This window comes from Myotis davidii, unplaced genomic scaffold, assembly GCF_000327345.1.
Source record: "Myotis davidii unplaced genomic scaffold, ASM32734v1 scaffold684, whole genome shotgun sequence".
NCBI lineage: Eukaryota > Metazoa > Chordata > Mammalia > Chiroptera > Vespertilionidae > Myotis > Myotis davidii.
In genome coordinates, this window is record NW_006295564.1 from 2,396,713 (window position 1) to 2,421,656 (window position 24,944).

The following is a 24,944-nucleotide window of genomic DNA, read 5'->3' on the forward strand; positions in this document are numbered from 1 at the left end:
TTGGCTCAGTGGATAGAGCATCGGCCTGCGGACTGAAGGGTCCCAGGTTTGATTCCAGTCAAGGGCATGTACCTGGGTTGTGGGCACATCCCCAGTGGAGGGTGTGCAGGAAGCAGATGATCGATGTTTCTCTCTCATGGATGTTTCTAGCTCTCTATCCTTCTCCCTTCCTCTCTGTAAAAAAATCAATAAAATATTTTGGAAAAAAACAAAAAAACATCAGTGATGGAAGAGAATCATTGATCAGCTGCCTCCTGCACGCTGCACACTGGGGATCGAGCCAAAACCAGGGCATGTGCCCTGACTGGGAATCGAACCATGACCTCCTGGTTCATAGGCCGATGCTCAACCACTGAGCCATGCTGGCCGGGCTCCCCGTTTTACTCTTTATCCAACCCCAGAGATTACCCCCTCCTTTGCTTTCTCCTGCCCCCTTAATCTACTACCAATAGATTTCACGTAACCCTCCTTACAGCTCCTCCTTTGATTCTAATGTACAAAATAAGCCACAAGACTGCCATTCTCTGGAGCACTTTCTAAGTCTTCAAGATTTTGCTTCCCAGCATTTGTTATTAGTTTGTCTCAAATAAAGTCATAAAAATTCTCTACTGGTTTGGAGTTTCTTACATTGACAGAGTCTAATCCTCTGGCAAGAGTGCTTACAGGCTAAGGATAAAATATAAAACGCAGTGGTTTGAGAGCAATCAGAAACAGGTAGATGCTGGGGAGGAAAAGAAATCTTTGAAAGAAAAGAAGCAGATGATGTGAGTGGCCCATGGAAGCTGTGCCCCCCCCGCCCCCCCCCCAAGAGTACTGCTCCTTACAAGGCGTCAATGTAAGACCACCCAAATCTATAGAGAACTTTTTTTTTTAAAATATATTTTATTGAGTTTTTACAGAGAGGAAAGGAGAGAGATAGAGAGATAGAAACATCGATGAGAGAGAAACATCGACCAGCTGCCTCCTGCACACTCCCCACTGGGGATGTGCCCGCAACCAAGGTACATGCCCTTGACCGGAATCGAACCTGGGACCTTTCAGTTCGCAGGCCGACGCTCTATCCACTGAGCCAAACCGGTTTCGGCTATAGAGAACTTTTATAAAAATTTATTTGCACTAAACAGAGGATATGCCTGGAAGCCAGATCTCAAGACTCGGAAAAATGCTCCCAGGAAATGACAGTTGCTGCTGCTTTTATGCACCTGGAATTGAGGAGGAAATGTAAGGACATGACATGAGGCTGGGAGAATGCAAGGTGGGGATTGGATTAGGGGATAGTTAATAAGATTATGTGTTCTCGTGAGGGTGGTCTGAAAAGAGACATTTCAAAGGTGTGTTAACCACCCTCATCCCCCCAAAAAGAAGAAGCGTGTTAACCTAGATGCACAGAAACAATGGACACGGCTTGCCTAAGGCAAGGATAAGCCTTTTACTAAAGCAGTTATCTGCCTGGGGTGTGATTACCACCATGACTTGCTCAGTTAGGAACTTACGATCACATCCCCCTATGAGACAGCCCCTTTCCTCCACAAGAAGCTTAAACAGAAAGTGGCAGTGTTACTGCGGCAGAGTTTGAAGCCGCCAGAAAAGCTAAAAATCAAGAGGGAACATTCTGAGAGGAAGGAGCTATAGAGAGGTCCCCTTCAGATGCTCCTCCAGTTCATGGCAACCGCTAACCTGTGCGTGGGCAGTTTACACTGTGAGGCCTTAAGGCAGCGTTTCTCAACCTGTGGGTCGCGACCCCTTTGGCGGTCGAACGACCCTTTCACAGGGGTCGCCTAAGACCATCCTGCTTATCAGATATTTACATTACGATTCATAACAGTAGCAACATTACAGTTATGAAGTAGCAACAAAAATAATTTTATGGTTGGGTCACAACATGAGGAACTGTATTTAAAGGGCCAGAAGGTTGAGAACCACTGCCTTAAGGGATCCAGGAAAAATGGCAGCTGGGAGGCAAAGAGGTTTTTTATTTTTTCCCTGCTGCCTTGTTCGAGGAAAATGTTGAGAATTCAAGTTCCACCAAGTTAAAGGGGCTTAGTATTGCCTAAAGTTTTCCTTTGAAACTCTAGGAGGGCCTCACCTATGATTAAACCGAAGGCTAAGAGACACACCCTAAGACTAAAGGCAAAACCCAAACAACCCCACCCTCGCAAAGCCTAAAACCAAGCCTCTACACCACAGGATCCAGGTGATTCACCCGTAATTGAACTGCATGCCCGAACAAAGCAACATTCTTTTTAGGAAGATAAATCCAGGCTCCCTGGAATATGTCATCCACAAGGTTCCATATGGAATTTAACAGTCCAGACTCCGTTTACAACATTATTTACAATGTCCAGTTTATAATAAAAATTACCAGACATGCAGGCAGCAGGGAAAAGTGACCCATGATCAAGAGAAAAAAGTAGACGCAAATAATTCAGATGCTGAACAAAAGATCAGATAATGATAAATGTTGTCAAGAGAATGACAATCCAGGGACGTGCTAGAGAGTAACTCTGTGGACACTTCCAAGTAGGAGGTCATATCATAGAAGGCTTCTGAAAGATGTGGCTTTTTTCTTGAAATGTGAAATGCCAAGCAGAGGACGACAGTGCAAAAGGCTCTGAGGCAGGACAGTCCCGCCTGTTCCAGGAACGGCTAGGAGGTCAGTGTGACTTGCGCGGGGGGAGTAGTTTCATCTGATAACAGTCTGGTAGGCAGGACCAGACCATGTAGGATCTTGAGGCTCAGAGTAAAGAGTTTGACTTGTATTTGAAGAATGCTGAGTTGCCTTTCAAAGGACTTTAAGCGGGGGCTTGAGAGGTTGGGTATGGGGGGCAGTGAGTGGTTTGGGGACTTTTTAGATGGGAGGAAAGGATGGAGCCAATGGGGCAGAGCAAGACAATGACTCCGGGCTGGAAAACTTGGGCAGAAAACCACGCTACTGTCACGACTGGGGTAAAGGTGTCGTTGTGCTGTGTGATGTGAGTGCTTCCACCTCTCCCGTAAAATCTGCACTTGCCCCGTGGAGGTGGGTTTGCTTGTGGGGGTGTGTGGCGGAGGGCTGAGACCCAGCTCCAGGCGCCTGGTTAATGTCTGTAGGTAGCACTGGCCAGCAGGGGCCAGCCAGGAGAGCCCTGTGATAGCTTCATGTCCTGCCTTTCTTTCTAGAGCCCAACGTCTTCCTCATCTTCAGCTACGGCCTGGAGGGCTGCCTGGAGGCCCAGGGCGGGCAAGTCAGGGTCTCCCCACACTGCAGTAGCGGTCTCCCTGCCCAGCGCTGGAAGTGGGTCTCCCGGAACCGGCTCTTCAACCTGGGTACCATGCAGTGCCTGGGCACAGGCTGGCCGGGCACCAACACCACAGCCTCCCTGGGCATGTACGAATGTGACCGGGAGGCAATGAATCTTCGCTGGCACTGCCGCACACTGGGTGACCAGCTGAACCTGCTCCTGGGGGGCCGAGCTGGCAACACGTCGAAGGCTGGCACCCCGGAGCGTGGCGACCAGACCCGCAGTGGCCAGTGGTCCATCTATGGCAGCGAAGAGGATCTGTGTGCTCGGCCCTACTACGGTGAGAGGCTGCTAGCAGCCGAGTGTCAGGGGGACTGGGGCCCTGAGGGACACACTCCCGGGTGACAAGGCCTTTTCCTCTGTAGACCTTCGCAGTCACATCTTTTATTGTACTGGGAAACATTTTCGAGTAAGAAAACGAACTTCAAAGCAGCTAATTTACTTTTTTAAAAAATTACAAAATTAATTTACACACATGTAAAGACCTCAATCAGTACAAAAGTGTATCATGTAAAATTTCCTACCCTAGGCCTACTCTCTAGGGAGACCCCAGGGTAACCCCCAGAGGGCAGCTCCATCCTGGGGGGTCCTTTTCCTGGAAGCTACCCTGAGTGGAACCTGGGGAGGAGGGGTGCACAGTGGAGCCCCCAGGCCAGGGACCTGAGTAGGGATTCCTTCAGGCCCAGATCTCTGTGGGTGACTGGCAGACCCCCTCAGCCAGCTGGAGTGTGGACAGCCCTATCAGGGGCATTGGAGGACCCCTCCCCAGCCCCGTGGGATGGGCAGCAGGACCTCTCCCAGGCTCCTGGGACCATCTGGTGGAAGAGGGAGCCTTAAAGCCATTGTCTGATGTCACTGCCCTTCCCCACTCTACTGACCCCTGCCCACTCCTGGCTCCCTGGGTTATAAAGGGTGGGAGCCTCAGGGGTCCCGATGCCAAGGCCTGGCTCCCCTCCTTGCAGAGGTCTACACCATCCAGGGGAACTCCCATGGGAAACCCTGCACCATCCCCTTCAAGTATGACAACCAGTGGTTCCACGGCTGCACCAGCACGGGCCGCGAGGACGGGCACCTGTGGTGTGCCACCACCCAGGACTACGGCAAGGACGAGCGCTGGGGCTTCTGCCCCATCAAGAGTGAGAGCAGGGCGGCAGGGCGGGAGGCTGGCCTGAGGGTGCGGGCGGCAGGACTTTCGGGACTGGGGTGAGAAGCGGCCCCTCCTCGCAGCGTGGAGCAGCCTGTGCGGGGTTTGCACTCCGTGAGGGACCCCCGTGTAGGCCCTGACGTCCAGGGCTGGGGAGGAACCCATGTCCGGCTGTCACGGTGGCAGGTAATGACTGTGAGACCTTCTGGGACAAGGACCAGCTGACCGACAGCTGCTACCAGTTTAACTTCCAGTCCACGCTGTCGTGGAGGGAGGCCTGGGCCAGCTGTGAGCAGCAAGGGGCGGATCTGCTGAGCATCACCGAGATCCACGAGCAGACCTACATCAATGGTGAGGCGGTGGGCAGCCTGGGCCGGGCTGGCTGACTTGGGTCTGACCCACCTGGGACAGGGCAGGATGCCAGGACCCTGAGACCTGCTCCTACCTTTGGAGAACCCGGAGCCCTTCCCTCTCTCTCTCTCTCTCTCTCTCTCTCTCTCTCTCTCCCCCTCCTCTCTCTCTCTTCTTTTTGTTAATGCTCGCCAGAGGATATCTTTCCACTGATTTTTAGGGAGAGTGGAAGAGAGAGGGAAAGACAGAGAGAAACATTGATGTGAGAGAAACACATTGATTGGTTGCCTCCTGCATGAGCCCGGACCAGAGCTTGGTCCAGAGAGGAGCCTGAAACTGAGGTACATGCCTTTGTTGACTGGAATCCAGCCCGGGACCCTTTGGTCCGCAGGCCGATGCTCTATCCACTGAGTCAAACTGGCTAGGGCATCCCTTTCTGCCTGCGGGGGTAAGGGTGGTGGTGTGGGGAAAAGAGTAGGAGGGCCGAGGATGGGCGACCTGCTTCTCATTGTCACCGTCTTGCTGTCAGGGCTCCTCACTGGCTATAGTTCCACACTGTGGATTGGCCTTAATGATCTGGACACCAGTGGAGGCTGGCAGTGGTCGGACAACTCACCCCTCAAGTACCTCAACTGGGAGAGTGGTGAGGCATGGGGTTTGGGGTACAGGGTGGCCTGGGGACCCCACAGGCACTGTCTCCTATTTATTCCTCAGAGTGGGGCTGGGAGGGGGCAGATTTCTCCCACCCCCTAGAAGGGCCCCACTAGCCCATGCAATGCGTTTGTGTGAATTAGGAACGAATGCTCAGGGCATAGGGCCTGGGCAGTGGACTGGATTTCAGCCCCCTCTACCCAGTGCACCAGCAGCCTGGCCAGGGATGCCGGGTGGGGCTGGTACCAGTTGCTGAGTAGAACTCAGGACATGTGGGCCCAGGTGAGAAAGCAGTGAGGCCCTGCGGTGCCCGGTTAGGGAGGGCTGAGCGCAATGCTGGGCATCTGCAGTGGCTCACGCTTCCGAGGGAGAAGGAGGTTAGGAGGAGGGCTCCAGGGACAGGGGAGTGAGTCTCTCTCCTGGGGTGCTGGCACCCTGCCCTCCCCACAGATCAGCCGGACAACCCAAGCGAGGAGAACTGTGGAGTCATCCGCACGGAGTCCTCCGGAGGCTGGCAGAACCGCGACTGCAGCATCGCGCTGCCTTACGTGTGCAAGAAGAAGCTCAACGCCCCAGCCCAGCCCGAGCCTCCCGGTGAGACTTGGTCCTAAGCACAAGGTGACTCCCTGTTCTTTTTAAAATATATTTTCATTGATTACAGAGAGGAAGGGAGAGGGAGAGAGAGAGAAACATCAGTGATGAGAGAGAATCATTGATCCACTGCCTCGTGCACGCCCCACATTGGGGATCGAGTCCGCAATCCGGGCATGTGCCTTTGACTGGAAGCGAACCTGGGACCCTTCAGTCTGCAGGCCGACGCACTATCCACTGAGCAAAACCAGCTAGGGTCTCCTGTTCTTATTTAACAGTTTAGCTAAAGTCGGAACAAATTGGAAAGTGCCATTAATTCATTCATCCGGGGATTTGTTAAGAATTGTGTTCCATGCTGGTATTACTCATCTGGTCCTTGTGGAGGTCGCAGTCTGTTGGAGGTGACAGACATCTCATCGCACAACTGGAATATCCTGAATTCTGTGCTGTTATAAAAACACGTGCAATGATGTCGGAGGAGAAGAAATACCTAGACAAGGAATGAAGCTTCTGAAAGCTGAGGAGGGTTTCAGGGACGTCACATTTGATTGGGGCCTTGCAAGTTGAGTGTCAGCTTAAAGAGCCATAAAGAGGCGTGAGGGAAGGGCATTCTTGGGAGAGGGAAGCTCATGAGCAGAGGTGTGGAGGCATGGAAGTACGCGGAAGTTTTAAGGTTGGAGAGTGGTCTGGTTGGAGTATAACTACTGGCAGCAGGGTCCTGAGCCCAGCAGCATAGCTCGTCACCGGGGAGCTCGTCGTAAAGGCGTAGTCGCGGGCCCTGCCCCAGATTAACTCAACCAGGACCTGCATTTTGCAAGACCCGTACCTGCGAGTCATGCGCATGCACAGTTTGGGCAGCACCGGCTCAGAGAGCGTGGTGGAGAGAACGGTTCGGAAAGGCAGGTTGCAGCCAGTCCGCCCCTGAAGGGTCTTGGCTGTTGGGCGAAGTTTGGGTGGGGCCAGGTAGGCAGTGGGAGCCTTTGCAGGCTTCTAAGCCAGGGAGTGCCTTGCTGACATATGTGATTCATCAAGCTCGCTCCAGGGGCCTCAAGGAGGAGCTCCCAAGGGAGCACGCATGTCCATAGGTGGCGGGAGGCATTTGTCAGCGGAGGTTGGAGGGGCTCCCGCAGGAATCCAGTGACCCTGGGAATGGTGAAGGGGGAATTTTTCCAGGCAAAATACAGCAAAACCAGAAAAAAAAACAACCCCACAAACTCACCAAAAGTAAAGAACTTACAGAGTGAAAGTTCTGCTTCTGACCATTGAAAGGTTGCCCAAGACTGACTAATTCGGGGCTGTCAGCTCCGGCTTTCTCGCTTCACCTCCTGGGGGTCAGAGCAAAGGCGTACAACCTGGGCGCCCCACTTCTAGCTGGAGGGGGCCTGGAGCAGGCACCAATTCCAGGTCCTCCAGGAGCTACTCTTTGAAGGGAGGAGGACCCCGGTGGGCAGGCCTAGCCCCTCTGTGGTCCCCCTGGATCTGGCCTCTCACCAAATTCTCTGTCCCCTGGGTGTCCCTGGCGTGGCCCCTGTGGCAAGCCATCTCACAAACCTGCAGACATGTCTATGGCTTTGGCCTTCCTCTTTCACCCCAGCCCACTTCTCTCTGCCTGAGGCATTTTTCTAGGCAGTTTTTCTTCTGCCTTCCCAGTCTCATCACTCAAAGCATGCCAGGCAACGTCATGCCCCTGAAGCATCCGCATTTCCTGAGCTCCCTTCCTCCTACACCCCAGAGCAGGCGCCTGGGGTCTGAACACCCACTAACCGCTGGATCTGTCTGGGGCAGCAGACATGGGTCTTGGCTCCGTGGCCAGCAGAGATGATTGACAGGTCCCTTGCCGGAGAGCGATCCAGGAAATGGGATGGCTGGACCCTGGGGCGGCTCCCAGAGGGAGTGCATCCCAGAGACCCAGCTCTGGGCGGTGCTTCGAGTGGGCACATGCTCTCCTGCCCAGCCAGGCAGAATCCTGCCCAGGCCTGACATTGCGGGTGGTTTGGTAAAATCTTATTTTCTTTTGCCAAAGTCCAAGCCAGGGCTTGTTTGTCTCAGCTGCCCTTGGACCCCATTCCCCAGAGGGTGAACCCGAAATGCAAGGAGGTGGGGGCGAGGAAGGGACCAGCTAGTCTGTCAGCCCCGGGGAGTAGGGAGAGGAGTGGGGGGATTAGCAGGTGGAGAAGTTCTAGCCAGGGACGTCAGCCAGTCAGCGGGTGACTTCACCTGCCGCCTACCTGGCCCCATTTCCTTCGTCCCTTCATCCTGGACCACCAGGGACAGCACGGAGCCCACGCTCAGTAGACGTTATCTGAGATAGTGACATTGGTTTCGTTTACTGAGCAAGGTGGACAAGAGCTACGTTTGAACCTTGTAGCAGGAAACTCCACTGCAGAAGAGGAAACAGGCTCCCGGGGCTGGTCTGTCCTGAATCCCTGCCCGTCTCTCTCTGAGGGCCCGGCTAGAGTGGCCGTCCTGTCTTGAGTGGAATCCGCCACCACCTCCCGGGGCTCTGCCTCTGGGCCTCCAGCGGCCCTGGAGGATTTTATCTCTTCATCAGCATTCAGACCTGTCCTGGCGGGAAGGGCTGATGTGAGATAGGTTTGGGGAGGCACTGAGGTTGGGACCATGCCCAGTGGGGCAGTGCCGAGGCTGGGCGGCTGGATTGCTGAGCAGCGGCCTGTGGGTCTCTGCAGATGTGTGGGCCAACGTGAAGGTGGAGTGTGAGCCCAGCTGGCAGCCCTTCCAGGGCCACTGCTACCGCCTGCAAGCCGAGAAGCGCAGCTGGCAGGAGTCCAAGAAGGCGTGCCTGCGGGGCGGAGGCGACCTGCTCAGCATCCACAGCATGGCCGAGCTGGAGTTCATCACCAAGCAGATCAAGCAAGGTGAGGGGCTGCTCACCTGCCGCCAGTCTGGGGTGGAGGACAGGGCCTCCCGATGCCCATCCGGTCCTGCCCAGGGGGCTCAGGGACGGCCCCTTCCTCCCCTGCTGGTGGCTGCGGCTGACCTCTCATGTCCTCTCTCTCCTCCCGCTGGCTGCACCCCCAGAGGTGGAGGAGCTGTGGATTGGCCTCAACGATTTGAAACTGCAGATGAATTTTGAGTGGTCCGATGGGAGCATTGTGAGCTTCACCCATTGGCACCCCTTTGAGCCTAACAACTTCCGGGACAGCCTGGAGGACTGTGTCACCATTTGGGGGCCGGTGAGAAACTCCTTCTCCCTATCACAGGGCCCCAAATACTCACCAGCCTTCTGGTGCTACCCCAGCCCTATTGGTACCTGCCTGGAACCCCACCCCATGGCCTCTCAGAAGCCCTGTCTTCCCCACCAACCCTTCCACATGGGAGATCGCCAGTGTTTGACCCCCTTCTCCTTCCCCCAACTAGCTGGGTCACTTTGGGCAAGTTACTTAACCTCTGTGTACCTCGTCAATGGAACACGGATGGTGCCAACCTCAGGGGGTCATTGGGAGGGTGAAAGGAGTTAATTCTCCTGAAACCTTAGGCTGCCACTGTTCTCGCCGGCAGGTGGCATCAGAGGCCACGTTACGTGGACATGCTCCACAGGCGTGGCCATGCTCCACAGGCCAGGGTGCTCTGTGCAGGGTCCTATCCCCTCACGAACGTGGGGGGCGATGACTCTTTGCCATGGCTTTGCCTCAGAGGTGGAGGGGCAGATAGAGGAATTGATGCAAGGCTTCAAGCAGAGATAAGAGACCCTTTAAAAAGGGACAGTGCCATAGAAACTACCTACTCCAGGGACAGATAGGACACTCTGGTGAGATACCACAAACACCTGCTTTTCAGAGAGAGTTGGAAGGGAGGACGGGAGGGGAGGGAGGGAGAGAGAGAAAAACAACATCGATGTGAGAGAGACACATCAACTGGTTGCCTCCTGAACACATACCAACCAAGGGTGGGAGCGAACCCAAAACCCAAATATGTGTCTTTGACCGGGAATTGAACCCAAGGTCCTTCAGTATGTGGGCCGTCGCTCTAACCGTTTAGCAACACTGGCCAGGACTAGAGAGTGCTATTTTAAAATTTATAAACATGCCCAGCTGGTGTTACTCAGTGGTTGAGCACTGACCTATGAACCAGGAGGTCACGGTTCGATTCCTGGTCCGGGCACATGCCCAGGTTGCGGGTTTGGTTCCTAATGGGGGTCTTGCAGGAGGCAGCCGATCAGTGAGCCTCATCTTTGATGTTTATATCTCTCCCTCTCCCTTCCTCTCTGAAATCAATATATTTTTTAAAAATTTATAAACAGTTATCTGTTGAGAGTCTACTACGTGCCAGGCATTCCCCTGGGGGCTGGGACACACAGCACCTCTGCCCTCGGGATGGAGCTAAAGGCAGCCGCACAGCCCGGGGGGAGGCTGAGGACTGAATTCCTGTTCAGTGCCATCATCTGAGGTCCGGGTCTGGGCGCACAGTCTGCTCAGCCTGGCTCTGCAGGTACTGGCTGGACACCTTGCAGAACTGGGAATCTCACCTGTCTGTCCTGCCATCCGTTCCACCAACAGCCTCAGCCGTGCTTATGAAATGGGCTATCAATAGTCTCAAGGGCGCCTCTTCACACTAGACAGTGCTTGTCAGTGTTGTAAGGCAGCTGCACATCAACTCTGTCTGCTCCCATCTGCCCCGTGAGGCTTATCCAACTAATCCTACTTTCCCCATTTTATAGCCTGGAACACAGAGAGGTCAAGCTTCTTGCTGAGAATCACACAGCAAGTAGAGGCAGGGTTGGGTCTAGAAAAACTGGTTTGTGAAGGGTTTGGGAGATTTGGGGGAGGAGGGCTGAGACTCCCTCTCATCCTGTGTCCCCAGGAAGGTCGCTGGAATGACAGTCCCTGTAACCAATCCTTGCCGTCCATCTGCAAGAAAGCGGGCCAGCTGAGCCAGGAGACCACCGAGGAGGACCACGGCTGCCGGAAGGTGAGGGTGCTTCTGGATCTGGGTCCTGGTGGCCAGCAGAGGGGCTCCTGGGAGAAGGGGGGGCGGGAATCTTGCAGCCTTTCGCTGTGTCCGTCCTTCCTGGGCACACCCTGCTTCCTGCTCACCAGGAGGAGTGGTGTTGGTTGGGGCGGGGCTGTGGGGGGAAGCAGAGCTCCCCACCCACATTCCTGAACCTCTTCTCCAGGAGGAAGCCACCTCCCAGAGAACAGGAGGTGGCAGTAGGCACCCCTAGTCTGACCAGTCTTTTTTTTTTACGTTCAGTTTTGGTCCATGTTTCTTCTTCGTCTTTTTTTAATGTTTATTGATTCTAGAGAGAGAGGAAAGGAGAGGGATAGAGAGATAAAAACATGGGCGAGAGAGAAACATCCATTGGCTGCCTCCTGCATACTCCCTATTGGGGATTGAGCCAACAACCTGGGCGTGTGCCCTGACTGGGAATTAAAACGGTGGCCTCCTGGTTCATAGGTCGAACTTCAACCACTGAGCCACACCGGCTGGGCATGGCCAGTCTTCACCTGAGTGGAGGCTGCCGGGGTGAGCCCGTGTCCTCTGAGCACCTTGTCTTTGCTGGCACTCATCACGCCATCTGACATAGTGGGTGCCTGTCTGTCTGTCTCCTCTGGAGGAATGAGGCCACTGTGGGGTCTCCCTCCTTGTGCTCCAAGCCTCAGGGGCTACCAGATGTTCAGGGAGGGAGGGGAATAAGTGAGTGGGGGAGTGAGTGTAAGGATGAGGGTGAGAGTGGGTGATCCACGCGTCTCCCTCCTCCAGCCCCCTAGACCCCCTCCGGCCCCCAGCCGAGCAGGGGTGTGAGTGGTGTAGGTGTTTGTGGGGAGGTTGCTCAGAAAGGACACTTGGTGGTGTTTTGGCCCCGACATCCCATCTGCTAAGGCTACGGTCCTACCAGCCCTTTGCCAGTGTGGTTCTTTGATTTCCTTTGGATTAAGCCCCGTCACCACACCCCACCTGCACCCACACTCTGCCCCAGGGAGGAACAGGAAACACCAACAGGCACGACCTCCAGTGGGGAGGCAGGAGAGAACGGACAGGCCCGGCTGAAGAGTCTGGGGGACCAGCACGGTCGGGGAATGGTCTAGGGGCTCTGGACCTGGGTGAGGTGGAGGTGGGGGAAGAGGAATTACTACTAACTGCCCTGCACCAGGGCTGGTCTAGAATGTATGTGTTGGGCTAATTAGCCATGGTTAACACTCTGAGAGAGCCAGGGGTCTTAGCTCAGCCCTTCTGGGCATACGGGATTCTCTCCCCCGCCCCCCCACCCCCACCCCACATACACATGCGCACAGTGAGTACGTGCTCACCCACACACACCAGGTTCTCTTCTGCCCTGCCTCCTGCCCAGAGGGCCGCATTTCTCTCCCAACCTCGAGCCCACCCCCACTTCAAGCCCTGCTGGCGGCAAGGGCCCTGGCAGGCATCTGGAGTCATCGTAGCAGGAGCAGGGCTATGGTGAGGGCAGGCCAGCCTCTGTGGAGTGGGTTCAAGTCCGGGCTTTACCTTGTAGTGTCTGTATAAAATCAAGTCACTTAATTCCTCTGAGCCTCAGTTCCTCATCTGAAAGGCAGGAGCAGAGAGCCCCTCAGGCTGGCTCAAGGGGAGAGGGGCTGTGGGATGTGGGACCAGGTGGGCATCTACTCAGGAGCCGTGGTCTTTCTCCCATCACGCTGCGACCCCTCGCTGAGGGTCTGTCTCCCCTCCCACCCCCAGGCCAGTCACAGCCGCCATGTCCTCCTGCTTTTCCAGGCCCCTCCATGTCCTGGCTGCTCTCCCAGCTTTTTGGCTCTGGTTTCTCAGCCAACTGGCCGTTTTCCCACTGCTTCTCTTGGTTTACATGTTTGAGAGGAGTCTGATATGCCACTTATCTTTCTGTGCCAGGCCACAGGCGGGTCGTGGGCTGCCTCCGATCGGCCATCCGTGGGCCCTGCTTCCTCCCCTGGTCGGGCAGTTGTGGGTAATGGTGGCAGGAGGAGTGTGGAGTGACAGGCACAGAATACAGCGCAGGAAGGGCCGTCTCTGCTGTCAGACAGGTCCCTCTGTCCTGTGCCCCGGCCCACAGCACATCCCGTGATGCCGCTGGCATCCCCCTGCCCCAGGATTTGTGGGTGAGAGAGGCGTGTCCTCCCCACAGACACCCCTCTTTTGCCCACTCTCTCGAGCCAGGGTTGGAAGTGGCACAGCCCATCCTGCTACTGGCTGGGAGAGGACCAAGTGACCTACAGTGAGGCCCGGCGCCTGTGCACTGACCAGGGCGCTCAGCTGGTCACCATCACCAACAGGTACGGGGGGGCGGGGTGCCCAGACCAGCCTGCACATATGTCTTGGCCTCATCTGGCTCCTCCATCAAACAGGGTGGTGTCCTGTTATCCAGCACAGAAGGACCTGAGACCTTTGAGCCCCAACTGTCTCCAGGGCCTTTTTCTAATATTGTCACAAGGAGGACTCCTGATTATTCAGCATCTCCGGTGTGGGGTGGGTCTGGGCAGGGGCACAAACAGGTATAGGTGTGGGCTGGATGCCCAAGAGAGTCCTTGGCTGTGTCTAATTTTCTCTACACTCTTCTCGGCCAGACACAGAGGGCAGCTGGGATGCAGGGTCCCCTGGGGTCCCCACTTCCCTAACCGAGTTACTAATCGGACACAGCACCTTGGCTCCAGGAGCAGGGCATCTGGCTTGGGGCCCAGGGAGTGGAGGGAGAGCCGAGGCCCGACCCCTTGACCAGCCTCTTTACCGCAGGTTCGAGCAGGCCTTCGTCAGCAGCCTCATCTACAATTGGGACGGCGAGTACTTCTGGACCGCCCTGCAGGACCTCAACAGCACCGGCTCCTTCCGCTGGCTCAGTGGGGATGAGGTCATGTACACCCACTGGAACCGGGACCAGCCTGGTGAGCCCCGCCTCCGCGGCACTCAGTCAACCTCTTTCTCTGACTTCCGAGGGGGGCCTGTCCTGCCAGGACCAAGACCGGGCTTCCCAGTGCACCGATCATTCACGCAGTGAGGGGAAGCCGCTAGGAGAACAGGGTCTGCAGCCAAACCACCCGTCTCAGACCCTGACTCTGCTGTTTATTAGCTGCACATCTTTGAGCCTCAGTGTCCTCACCTGGGAAGTGGAGACACTGGTGCTTTCCTCATAGGATTGATGTGGGGCTTAAATGATTCGTGTATGCAAAGCACTTAGACTAGTGAGCACAATGTAAGTGCTTGCTATTATTATTACCACTTCACACGCATTATCTTTTTAACCCTTTTAGTAACCTGCTGAGGTAGATGGTGAAACAAGTTCAGAGAGGTTAAGCAACTTGCCCAAGAGCTCACAGGAGTAAACAGAGTTAGGACTCTACCCCCATTCCCTTCCACCTGGGCCCCAGCCTCACAGACTATATCCCTGCAGAGATGGCCACGCTGGTGGTGGTGTCCCACAGGGATGAGGGAGAGCCGAGGCATGGCTCCTCCTCGGCATAAAGGTGTCCCTTCTCTCTCCTGCAGGGTACAGTCGCGGGGGCTGCGTGGCCCTGGCCACGGGCAGCGCCATGGGGCTGTGGGAGGTGAAGAACTGCACCATGTTCTGGGCTCGTTACATCTGCCGGCAGAGCCTGGGCACACCAGTGACGCCGGAGCTGCCTGGGCCAGACCCCACGCCCAGCCTTACTGGTTCCTGTCCCCAGGGCTGGGCCTCGGACCCCAAACTTCGGCACTGCTATAAGGTAGGTAGCCCTTAGGCATGAGGGGAAGAAGAGAAGGTAGAGCAAAGAGGCAGCTCACCTTGCGGGGAGGTGGGTTCCCCGTGGGACCCAGCCACGATCCATACGGTAGCTCCGAAAACACTTTTCCCCACATCGGACTACAGACAGAGAGCATTTCTGGTAGAACTCTTGTCAGTGGGATCTGAGACCTGGCACATAGTAGGTGCTCAGTAAATGTTTAAGGAATTGATGAGACCATAAAGATCATTGGTTTCAGAGGTTTCCAGAGTGGCCAGGTTAGAGAGCTTGACAAATAGAAAATCTTCAGCCCTGGCTGGTGGTGCTCAGTGGCTAGTGTTGGCCCAAACACTGAAGGGTCGTGAGTTTGATTCCAGGTCAAGGGCACTTACCTGGGTTGCAGGTTTGATCCCTGGCCCTCACTTGAGCCCATATAGGAGGCAACCAATCGATGTGTCTCTCTTTCCAGAGTGGCCAGGTTAGAGAGCTTGACAAATAGAAAATCTTCAGCCCTGGCTGGTGGTGCTCAGTGGCTAGTGTTGGCCCAAACACTGAAGGGTCGTGAGTTTGATTCCAGGTCAAGGGCACTTACCTGGGTTGCAGGTTTGATCCCTGGCCCTCACTTGAGCCCATATAGGAGGCAACCAATCGATGTGTCTCTCTCATATCGATGTTTCTCTCTCTCTCCTTAGATTGTGCACCGGTGGGTCCCTTGGCCTGGCCTGTGCCCTCTCGCAATCCAGGCTGAGGGACCCCCTCCTCCCCGTGTGCACAAATTTCATGCACCAGGCCTCCAGTTTTTTTAATAAAACAAAATCTTCAGGTTGTCTTTATAGAAATTAGGATTCACTAGGTAGGGATGGGGCCTGATAGTTTGTATTTTTAAACCCCATGGTTTTGGGAGCCACTGATGTAGTCCACGATCTTTTATCTGAAGTCAGGGAGGTGAAGGGACTTGCCCACAGCAAATGTGGCTCTGCTATGGTGAGAGCCCAGATCTCCCTTCTGGTTAGGGGGACTGGGCAGTGACGTTTTCCAGGAGCTGCCTTGTCAGCTCCCTCCTCTGGGGCTCATTTTCCGATGAGCAGGTTTGTCTAAACTACCCTGGAACCCTGTCCAGTGAGGCCCCAGCCCCTCCCTGCTGCTGCCATGGGAGGGCAGGTGTCCCCTGGGGAGGTGGGCCAGGGGGACAGCTTGGACAGCTGAACTCTGCTCCTGCAGGTGTTCAGCTCAGAGCGGCTGCAGGACAAGAAGAGATGGGTCCAGGCCCAGGGCGCCTGCCAGGAGTTGGGGGCTCAGCTGCTGAGCCTGGCCAGCTATGAGGAGGAGCACTTTGTGGCCAACATGCTCAACAAGATCTTCGGGTACTGAGCCTGGGGTGGTGGCCTGCGTGCGTGCGTGTGTGACTCTGGTTTTGCAAGGCAGGGTGAAGGCTACTCCAGTGAGGGCTCAGAGTGACCTGTGTATCTGCTACTAGTGCCAGGACCGTCTGCCCCCGTCGAGGGGCCTGGGTGTCCCTGGAATCAGAGGCCTGGTGTTGCCCACCAGTGTCTCAATGCCAGCAACACCCGCCTCCCCAGACTCACAAACTTTTACACAGTAACTGCCCTTCCCTCACCCTCCTCCATTGCAAAACCTTGTTCAAGCTGATCCAAGTTGAGTGTTTTCCCCCCACCTTACACCATCCCGTAGTAACACACACTCCTCAACAAAAAGCATTTCCTAAAAGACAGGAGGAGAACGGCTACAAAAGTGAGCATTTGGCCAGGGAGGTCCCTCCAGGCCCTCATCTCTGCCCTGTGGGCTCTGGCATCCTATGACCCACACAGCACCTGTAAGCCCCTCAGCACCGGGAACAGTCCCCAGGGGTCCAGGCTCCCTGAGGCCCAGGGCCGTTTCCTCGCAGCAAACGTCACGATTACATTATTTCACTAGTAATTATAATAGCTCATATTTATTGCTTCTCACCAGGCACCAGGTACTGTGCTAAACATTCACTCCTCCCAGCAACCCTGGGAAGTAGATACTATCATTGGCCCTGTGGGCTGATAGGTTGGGTTGGTCACCGAGCTGGACCATGGGTGAACCAGGCCTAGAATCCAGGTTTACCTGATTCCAAGCCCCAGGTCTGTCCATCCATCCACTTCCTAAACTCCCCTCAGTGGAAACCTTCAGTCTTGTTGGCAGAGCAAACCCCACCCAAAGGGAAGCCAGGGAAGGGAGCCAGACCACCCACCACCCCATGAGCTGGGTGCAGGGTCCAGTGTCGGCCCTCCTTTCCCCAGGAGGGTGAAGCCTAGATGGAGAGGCCCCAGGCCCTGGGGACTAACCAGCCCGGAGCTGCCAGGGGCAGGGGGTTGATTGACACTTCTCTCTCTCCCTCCAATCTCTTCTGTCCCAACCCCTGGGCTGTGCTGAAGTGAGTCTGAGCCCGAGATCCACGAGCAGCACTGGTTCTGGATCGGCCTGAACCGTCGGGACCCCAGTGGGGGCCAGAGCTGGCGCTGGAGCGATGGCCTTGGGGTAAGGGGGGGTTGGGTCCTGATGGGGTGGGCTGGGCTTGGTGGTGGGCGGGGCAGAGCCCTCTATCTTGGGCTGGAGGGAAGGGAAAGGAAAGGGCCGGTGGGGGCGTGTAGCCCAGGTTGGGGGTTCCCAGCTCAGTCCAGGTCTCTTGTTCGTCTGTTCTGGGGACGGGGGCAGCTTGCGCCTCATGCCTCGGAACCCTGTCCCACTCTGACCCCCGTCTTCAGTTCTCTTATCACAATTTTGACCGGAGCCGGCACGACGACGACGACATCCGGGGCTGTGCAGTGCTCGACCTGGCCTCCCTGCAGTGGGTGGCCTTGCAGTGCGATACGCAGCTGGACTGGATCTGCAAGATCCCGCGAGGTGGAGTGGGGTGGCTCTGGGGGCCTGGGCATGGGGCGCAGGGCGGCAGCCGGGGGATCCAAGGGAGGGTCTCCTTTTCCTGCAGCGTCTCTGTCCACGTTGTTCCCTGCAGGCTCGGAAGTGCGGGAGCCAGACGTCAGCCCTCAAGGTGAGGCCCCCCTGTGCACCCCCACCCCCCTGCCAGAGCAGGGGAAGGGTCATCACCTCCAAGGTAGGGCCTGGCTGGGACAGAATGAAGAGAGTTTGGGGTTCCAGCCAAGAGATAGGGCACCCTCAGCTCCATTGGTCTGGGTCTGCTGGACTCACAGGCCCACCTGCCCTGGCTCTGCCCTGGACCCACCTTGTCCTCCAAGGCCTGGCAGGCAGCTCCAGCCTGGCCACCACTCCCACGCTGGCATTGCCCCTGCAGGCCGGCGGGAATGGCTGCGTTTCCAGGAGGCCGAGTACAAGTTCTTCGAGCACCACTCCACGTGGACTCAGGCCCAGCGCATCTGTACGTGGTTCCGCGCTGAGCTGGCCTCCGTGCACAGCCAGGTTGAGCTGGACTTCCTGGGACACAACCTGCAGAAGGTGGGCATGCGAGAGAGCAGGGGGAGAAGCGGGCACACAAGCGGGCAGAGCTAGCAGCCGAAGAGGCCCTGCAACTCTAACTTGCCCACCCGGCTTCCTTAGTTCTCCCGGGGCCAGGAGCAGCACTGGTGGATCGGCCTGCACAGCTCAGAGAGCGATGGGCGCTTCAGGTAGGGGGCAGGTGGATGGAGGGCAGGGCAGGGGGCAGCAGGTGTGGGAGGGGGCACTTGCATGGATGGCTAGCCTCGGCCCCAGGCTGGAGGTAGGGACGCTGCACCACACAGACCTGGGTCTGCATTTAGATCTGCCCCTCGATGGCTTTGTCACCTCGAGCAAGTGATTTAACCTTTCTGGGCCTCACTGTTCTCATCTGAATATGAAAATAATGAGGTATTAGAAATAAGGTATGTGAAGTCCTTAGCACAGCATCCAGCACATTGTTGGGCACTAAATCATGGCAGCTGGAGTCACTCGTGAATAAAGCCCCCTCAGGACTCATCCTAGGCAGGGCCCACCTACATATGAGGGGCCCGGAGCACACAGGGATCAGCACCCCGTTGCCTTGGAGCCCTGCTCTGGGATTTCTTAGACGACTTCTCTAGTGAGAGGAATCAGTGCCCCAGGAGGCACCGGGTCCTTTGGTCCCCAGCTGCACTGAGCACTGTCGTCCTACTTCTCAGCCTATAGCTGAGCTCCTAAAACGTGGGTCCTGCCCCAGCTCCTCTTCCATGGCCCTCATTGTTGCATACGGGGGAGGGGAGGCCTGGGCCAGTGCTGGAGTCACCCCTGCGTGGTGCCATTGCAGGTGGACAGATGGTTCCATTATAAACTTCATCTCCTGGGCACCTGGCAAACCTCGGCCCATCGGCAAGGATAAGAAGTGTGTGTACATGACTGCCAGCCGAGGTGAGGGTGAGGTGGGGCAGAGAGGGTGCGGAAGCTGAGGAGAGGGTCGATGTTGGGGGCAGTAAGGTGAGCCTGTGCAGGGGTCATCAGTCTCTTATCTTCTTTGTTCCCACAACTCAAGAAGGGCTAACCAGAGAGGGGAGGGCCTGTCCTCATGGTTCTGCCCCCAGAGAACTTGAGTTCAGAGTTGGGCACAGGGCCCTGAGCCCCAGCTCAACCTCCTCAGGGCATGAGTGGAGGGTGCTGCCAGCCCTGAGTTGGAGCGGGGGTGACTGTTCTCTCCTCCCCTTTCTGCAGAGGACTGGGGGGACCAGAGGTGCCTGACAGCGTTGCCCTATGTCTGCAAACGCAGCAACAAAACCAGGGAGACACAGCCCCTCGACCTGCCACCCACAATCCGGGGGGGCTGCCCCTCTGGCTGGAGCCAGTTCCTCAACAAGGTAGGAGTTTGCGGGGGTGGACAACACAGGGAGTCAGGGGAGAGGACGTGAACATGAGAAGCCCTAGCCTCAGGAGTCCTGGCCCTGGGCAATATCAACATCATGGCCTCTTGCCAGTGCCCACCAACCTCTCCTGGGCCCCCCAGCCAGGGCTAGACTCCTTGGAAAATGACTCATGTAGTAGCACCTCCTGATCGTCGAAATCGTTTGGTGAGTTTTGTAGATCAGCAGTTGTTAAACTTTTTTTTTAATTAAAGACTTTTTATTGATTTTTACTGAGAGAGTGAGAGAGAGAGAAACATCAATGTGGGAGCAAAACATTGATCGACTACCTCGTACACACTTTCAGTGGCGACCAAGCCCACAACCCAGGCATGTGCCCTCACTGGGAATTGAACCATTCACCCCTCAGTGCGCAGGTTGATGCCCAACCAACTGAGCCACACGGGCCAGGGCTCGTTAAACGTTCTGATCTATTAGGAAAACAAAATACTGAACATAAAGTTTGTGTGTACATTATATATATGTGTGTGTGTGTCTACAAAAGATATATATTTACCTCCATGCGAATATGACTAGTATACATATGAAAATATGCATGAGAACAAAACCATATGAAGCATGAGCTAAAGATTTAAATACAGTATTTTTAAGTTTCTAACTTTTTCTGTATGAGTAGTATGAAAAAATTGTGCTCACTCAAAAATCATCAATCATAATCACTATTATGTGGCTGAATGTTCCTCATTTAAAAACATCTTGGTCCGACACTTTGTGATTCATGACTCACAGGTCTTGTTTGAAGTTCAGATGATTTCCAAACATGATTTTAATGGTTGTTGCTGATTAAAAAGTTGCTTCACAAAAGACAAGTAGATGGAAGTGAAAGATCTTTATCCATCACTGGCTGGGCTTTCTGAGCAATTCTCTCCATTTTTCAGTCCTCCTACCCCTATTAAACAGTCTGCCTCATAAACCAGAAAACCTGATCAAGTAGTTTTTGTTTGTTTTTAATTTTTTAAAATATATTTTTATTGATTTCAGAGAGGATCGGGGGGAGAGAGAGAGAGAGAGATAGAAACATCAATGATGAGAGAGAATCATTGACTGGCTGCCTACTGCATGCCCCTTACTGGGGATCAAACCTACATCCCCAGGCATGTGCCCTGACCAGGAATTGAACCTGTGACCTCCTGGTTCATCGGTTGATGCTCACACTGGCTGGGCTTGTTTTTTTTTTTTTTTTTTAATTGTTGACAATTAGATGTCCCCCACCCGCGCTTTTGCTCCCCTCCACCCAGCCCGCTACCCACCCCAGGCCTTCCGTGCACTGTTGTCTGTGTCCATGGGCAATGCATATAAGCATAGAAGTCCTTTGGTTAATCTCTCCCTGCTCCCCCAGCCCCTTCCCTCCGAGATCTGTCAGTCTGTCCCATGCTTCCATGCCTCTGGACCTATTTTGTTCATCACTTTATTTTGTTTATTCGATTCCACATAGAAGTGAGATCAGGTGATATTTGTCATTCTCTAACTGGCTTATTTCGCTTAGTATAATAATCTCAAAATACTCCCTTTAGAGTGTGAATATCTTTCTAAAAGCGGTTCTGTTTGCACACTGGGCTGATCGGTCAGACCTGATGAGACCATCATTGTTTTCACTGGGGGCTAAAGCGAGCTGATCACAGGATGAGAAGGCCACCATTTCCTTCTTGTGTGCGCTGGCATCATTAGCACAAGCTTCAGCCCACGCTTCTTTGCAGGATATCATAAGGCCACTTGGCCTGAGTGCGAGGATTCGATCAGGTCACCTTAGATAATATAATCCGTAATTCTTTGTCATACGTTGGAGTACAGCCAGACTTTTAGTATCATGGAGCTCTTCCTCTCAGAATACTCAGGCAAATATTATTCCTCTTCTATTAAAAAAAAAAGTAAGGCATGTGTATTATTAAGACTTTGGAAAATACAGAAAGAAAATAAAACTCACCCACACTCTCCAGAGATAACCACCGTCAGTATTTGCTACTCCCTTTCCTGCCTTTTCCCACGTAATTGAGTTCATATTAAATAACACAGTTTCGTGGCCAGCTTCCCCCAACCCCCCAGTGTTGTATTTGAGCATTTTCCCATGTCATTAAATTTTTCCAAAAATTATTCTCATGGCTTCTTCCACCTCATATGAAACAGAATCTATCTTACATACGTTCTTTCTCAATCGCACTGCCTCTGAGCAGAAAATTACTGTAAATCATTAATTTTCGAAGACAGTCTTCACTTGATGAAGATTTCCCACACGGGTGGGAACAGAGAAACATGACATGGCAAGAGTTAGAAGCTGCCGCCTCACAAAGGCCATTCAAAAACACAGATAAAAGTATCCCGTAGATGCCGAAACCGGTTTGGCTCAGTGGATAGAGCATCGGCCTGCGGACTGAAAGGTCCCGGGTTCGATTCCGGTCACGGGCATGTACCTGGGTTGCAGGCACATCCCCAGTAGGAGATGTGCAGGAGGCGGCTGATCGATGTCTCTCTCTCATCGATGTTTCTAACTCTCTATCTCTCTCCTCTCTGTAAAAAATCAATAAAATATATTTAAAAAAAAAAAAAAGAAAGTATCCCGTAGATAATCATGTATGTTCGAAGGACAAGGTAACAGATTTCAGACGACGCTTCGAAGGCGTTGAGCAAAAAGCGAGACGGTGCTGTCCATCTCCTGGTGCTTGGCCAGGTGCTGTTCTCACGGGCAGTGGAGCGTTGGTGGCCTGAAGTCCTCCCACTCAAACCTCCTCAGGGTGTGGGCAAGTGCAAGCGATCTGCTGTGCCAGGTTTAGAGGGGGCTCAAGCCGTGTTCAAGGAGACCCCAGTGTCCTGGTTCTGAGAGCCCCCAAAGCCTCCCCAGGGCCCGCGGCTGAGGGGTACAGGGTGGAGTTTCTGGGCTGGTGGGACAGGGAGGTGGGACAGGTCATCACGCCTCCCCTTCCTCCGCCAGTGTTTCCGAATCCAGGGCCAGGACCCCCAGGACCGGGTGAAGTGGTCAGAGGCACAGTTCTCCTGCGAACAGCAAGAGGCCCAGCTGCTCACCATTGCAAACCCCTTAGAGCAAGGTAGGGCCAGCGCCTGGGGAGCCCCCAGTGTCCTCTGACACAGTCCCCAGAAATGGCGAGTGCAGAGCGAGCAGGGGGCTGCCCTGTCGCTCACAACGCTCTCTTCTGGGGGCCTGTAGCGTTCATCACAGCCAGCCTGTTCAACGTGACCTTTGACCTTTGGCTTGGCCTCCATGCCTCGCAGAAGGACTTCCAGTGGGTGGAGCCAGGGCCTCTACTGTACGCCAACTGGGCACCCGGGGAGCCCTCTGGCCCTAACCCTGCTCCCAGCGGCAACATACCGGTGAGGAAGCCCTCCCCACTCCCGTTGGCCACCCGCCCTCTGCCCCGCCGCCCTAGCTTGCCTTCACTCCCTGGGTCCCCCCTCTTCCAGCTCTTTGCTGATAGTGCCTTTTGGGGGCAGTGGCACAAGGTGGAGGCAGCTGCTGGGGCTCCCCTGAGCAGCTCCTTCCCCCCAGACCAGCTGTGCGGTGGTGCTGCACAGCCCCTCATCCCACTTCACTGGCCGCTGGGATGACCGGAGCTGCACGGAGGAGACACACGGCTTCATCTGCCAGAAGGACACGGGTACGTGTGACCGTGACCTTGGAAACCCCGGCACTGGGCCAGCCGCTCTGGGCTGTGCCGGGAGGAATGAAGCAGGGCTCCTGACCTCACCCCCAGAGTCTCGTATCTGCTGGGGAAGCAGGTGGGCAGGAAGGCCCAGTGCCCATCAGAGGGAAAGGCAGGTCTCGGGAGGAAGGTTGGGGGAATGAAAGGCTGACCAGGAAAAACTAGAGCCCAGGCATCCGTGGTGTCGAGCACCCTGAGGTCTGTCGGAGGCGCCTGCAGCTCCATGCATGGGTTCCTCTGCCCTGGGTCCAGGGGTAGGGACAGGTGAAGGCTCTAGCTTGCTCCCTGGCTTATTAGCAAGAATATGTCATGAATCATAACCGTGACCAGCACTCACTGTGCCCAGTGGAGACCTGGTCTCTGCCTGAGACCGGGGGCTCCCCCAGCCTCATGCCTGGGAATGGGGTGAGGGAGGCAGAGCCCGGCCTGAGCCCCATCTCCTTTCCCTGTAGACCCCTTGCTGAGCCCGTCCCCAGCAGCGTCACCCCCTGCCCCGGGCACTGAGCTCTCCTACCTCAACGGCACCTTCCGGCTGCTGCAGAAGCCACTGAGCTGGCATGACGCCCTCCTGCTGTGTGAGAGCTACAACACCAGCCTGGCACACGTGCTGGAGCCCTACACCCACGCCTTCCTCACACAGGCCGCCCGAGGGCTGCGCACACCGCTCTGGATCGGGCTGGCCAGTGAAGAGGTCAGCTACCCCCCTCCCAACCGCCCCCCCTCCGGTTTCCCTCCTCTCCCTTCCGAACCCCCTGCCTTCCCTGCCCCCGCCTCCTTGGCTGGTCCCCTTCCTCCCCCCCTGATGGCCGCCTCCTGCCCAGGGCTCCCGGCGGTACTCCTGGGTCTCGGAGGAGCCACTGAGCTACGTGGGCTGGCAGGACAGGGAGCCCCAACACATAGGGGGCTGCGCCTACGTGGATGTGGATGGGGCCTGGCGCACGGCCAGCTGTGAAGCCAAGTTGCAGGGGGCTGTGTGTGGAGTTCATCGTGGTGAGTGCCCACCCGCTAGGGTGGAGGCGTGGGTAAGACGTGGGCCGTCTGGGGAGGACTCGGGGCGACTTCCTCAATCCTGCACCCCCACAGGGCCCCCTCCCCGGAGAATAAACTACCATGGCAGCTGCCCCCAGGACCTGGCCGAGTCTTCGTGGATTCCCTTCCGGGAGCACTGCTACTCCTTCCACTTGGAGCTGAAGCTGGGCCACAAGGAGGCGCTGCAGCACTGCCAGCGAGGTGGGCAGGGCAGGCGAGCCCATGGGTCTTGGCAGCGGTGACCCCTCCTGTGGACACTCAGACCCCATGAACGCAGTCTCCAGGCTGCACTCCTCCCCTAGGCACTCACACAGAAGTGCCCCTCGCATTCCCATAGACCAGTGGTTCTCGACCTTCTGGCCCTTTAAATACAGTTCCTCATGTTGTGCCCCACCCATAAAATTATTTTCGTTGCTACTTCATAACGGTCATGTTGCTACTGTTATGAATCGTCATGTAAATATCTGATATGCAGGATGGTCTTAGGCGACCCCTGTGAAAGGGTTGTTCAACCGCCAAAGGGGTTGCGACCCACAGGTTGAGAACTGCTGCCATAGACAGAGCGTAGGTGCCATTACATGTATGCACCCCTCCCGGCTGTGTACACATGAATGCAGGGACCCCACACCATCCTCTACTCAGCCTGCCAGAGAGGGGCTGGGGCCTCGGGGGGCTCTGGCCTCGGGGGGCTCTGCTGCCCGGGGAGCTGC

General features: G+C 55.5%; 1 protein-coding gene across 1 annotated transcript in view; it reads left to right on the top strand.

Moving 5' to 3' along the window:
- Positions 1-3,164: 3,164 nt before the first annotated feature.
- The window catches only part of MRC2 (mannose receptor, C type 2), a 24,974-nt gene continuing 3,194 nt past the window's right edge, over positions 3,165-24,944 (top strand). Inside the window, exons 1-25 of the mRNA XM_006770275.2 lie at positions 3,165-3,561; positions 4,244-4,417; positions 4,612-4,776; positions 5,306-5,419; positions 5,878-6,021; positions 8,706-8,894; positions 9,058-9,212; positions 10,840-10,947; positions 13,147-13,262; positions 13,720-13,868; positions 14,470-14,687; positions 15,906-16,048; positions 17,105-17,207; positions 17,435-17,573; positions 17,686-17,721; positions 17,983-18,143; positions 18,246-18,313; positions 18,949-19,049; positions 19,347-19,489; positions 22,479-22,593; positions 22,713-22,876; positions 23,052-23,160; positions 23,658-23,896; positions 24,027-24,195; positions 24,289-24,435. Of these exons, the coding sequence (XP_006770338.1) occupies positions 3,312-3,561; positions 4,244-4,417; positions 4,612-4,776; positions 5,306-5,419; positions 5,878-6,021; positions 8,706-8,894; positions 9,058-9,212; positions 10,840-10,947; positions 13,147-13,262; positions 13,720-13,868; positions 14,470-14,687; positions 15,906-16,048; positions 17,105-17,207; positions 17,435-17,573; positions 17,686-17,721; positions 17,983-18,143; positions 18,246-18,313; positions 18,949-19,049; positions 19,347-19,489; positions 22,479-22,593; positions 22,713-22,876; positions 23,052-23,160; positions 23,658-23,896; positions 24,027-24,195; positions 24,289-24,435 (3,619 nt within the window). The 5' untranslated portion in view covers positions 3,165-3,311. The remainder of the gene's footprint in view (positions 3,562-4,243; positions 4,418-4,611; positions 4,777-5,305; positions 5,420-5,877; positions 6,022-8,705; positions 8,895-9,057; positions 9,213-10,839; positions 10,948-13,146; positions 13,263-13,719; positions 13,869-14,469; positions 14,688-15,905; positions 16,049-17,104; positions 17,208-17,434; positions 17,574-17,685; positions 17,722-17,982; positions 18,144-18,245; positions 18,314-18,948; positions 19,050-19,346; positions 19,490-22,478; positions 22,594-22,712; positions 22,877-23,051; positions 23,161-23,657; positions 23,897-24,026; positions 24,196-24,288; positions 24,436-24,944) is intronic.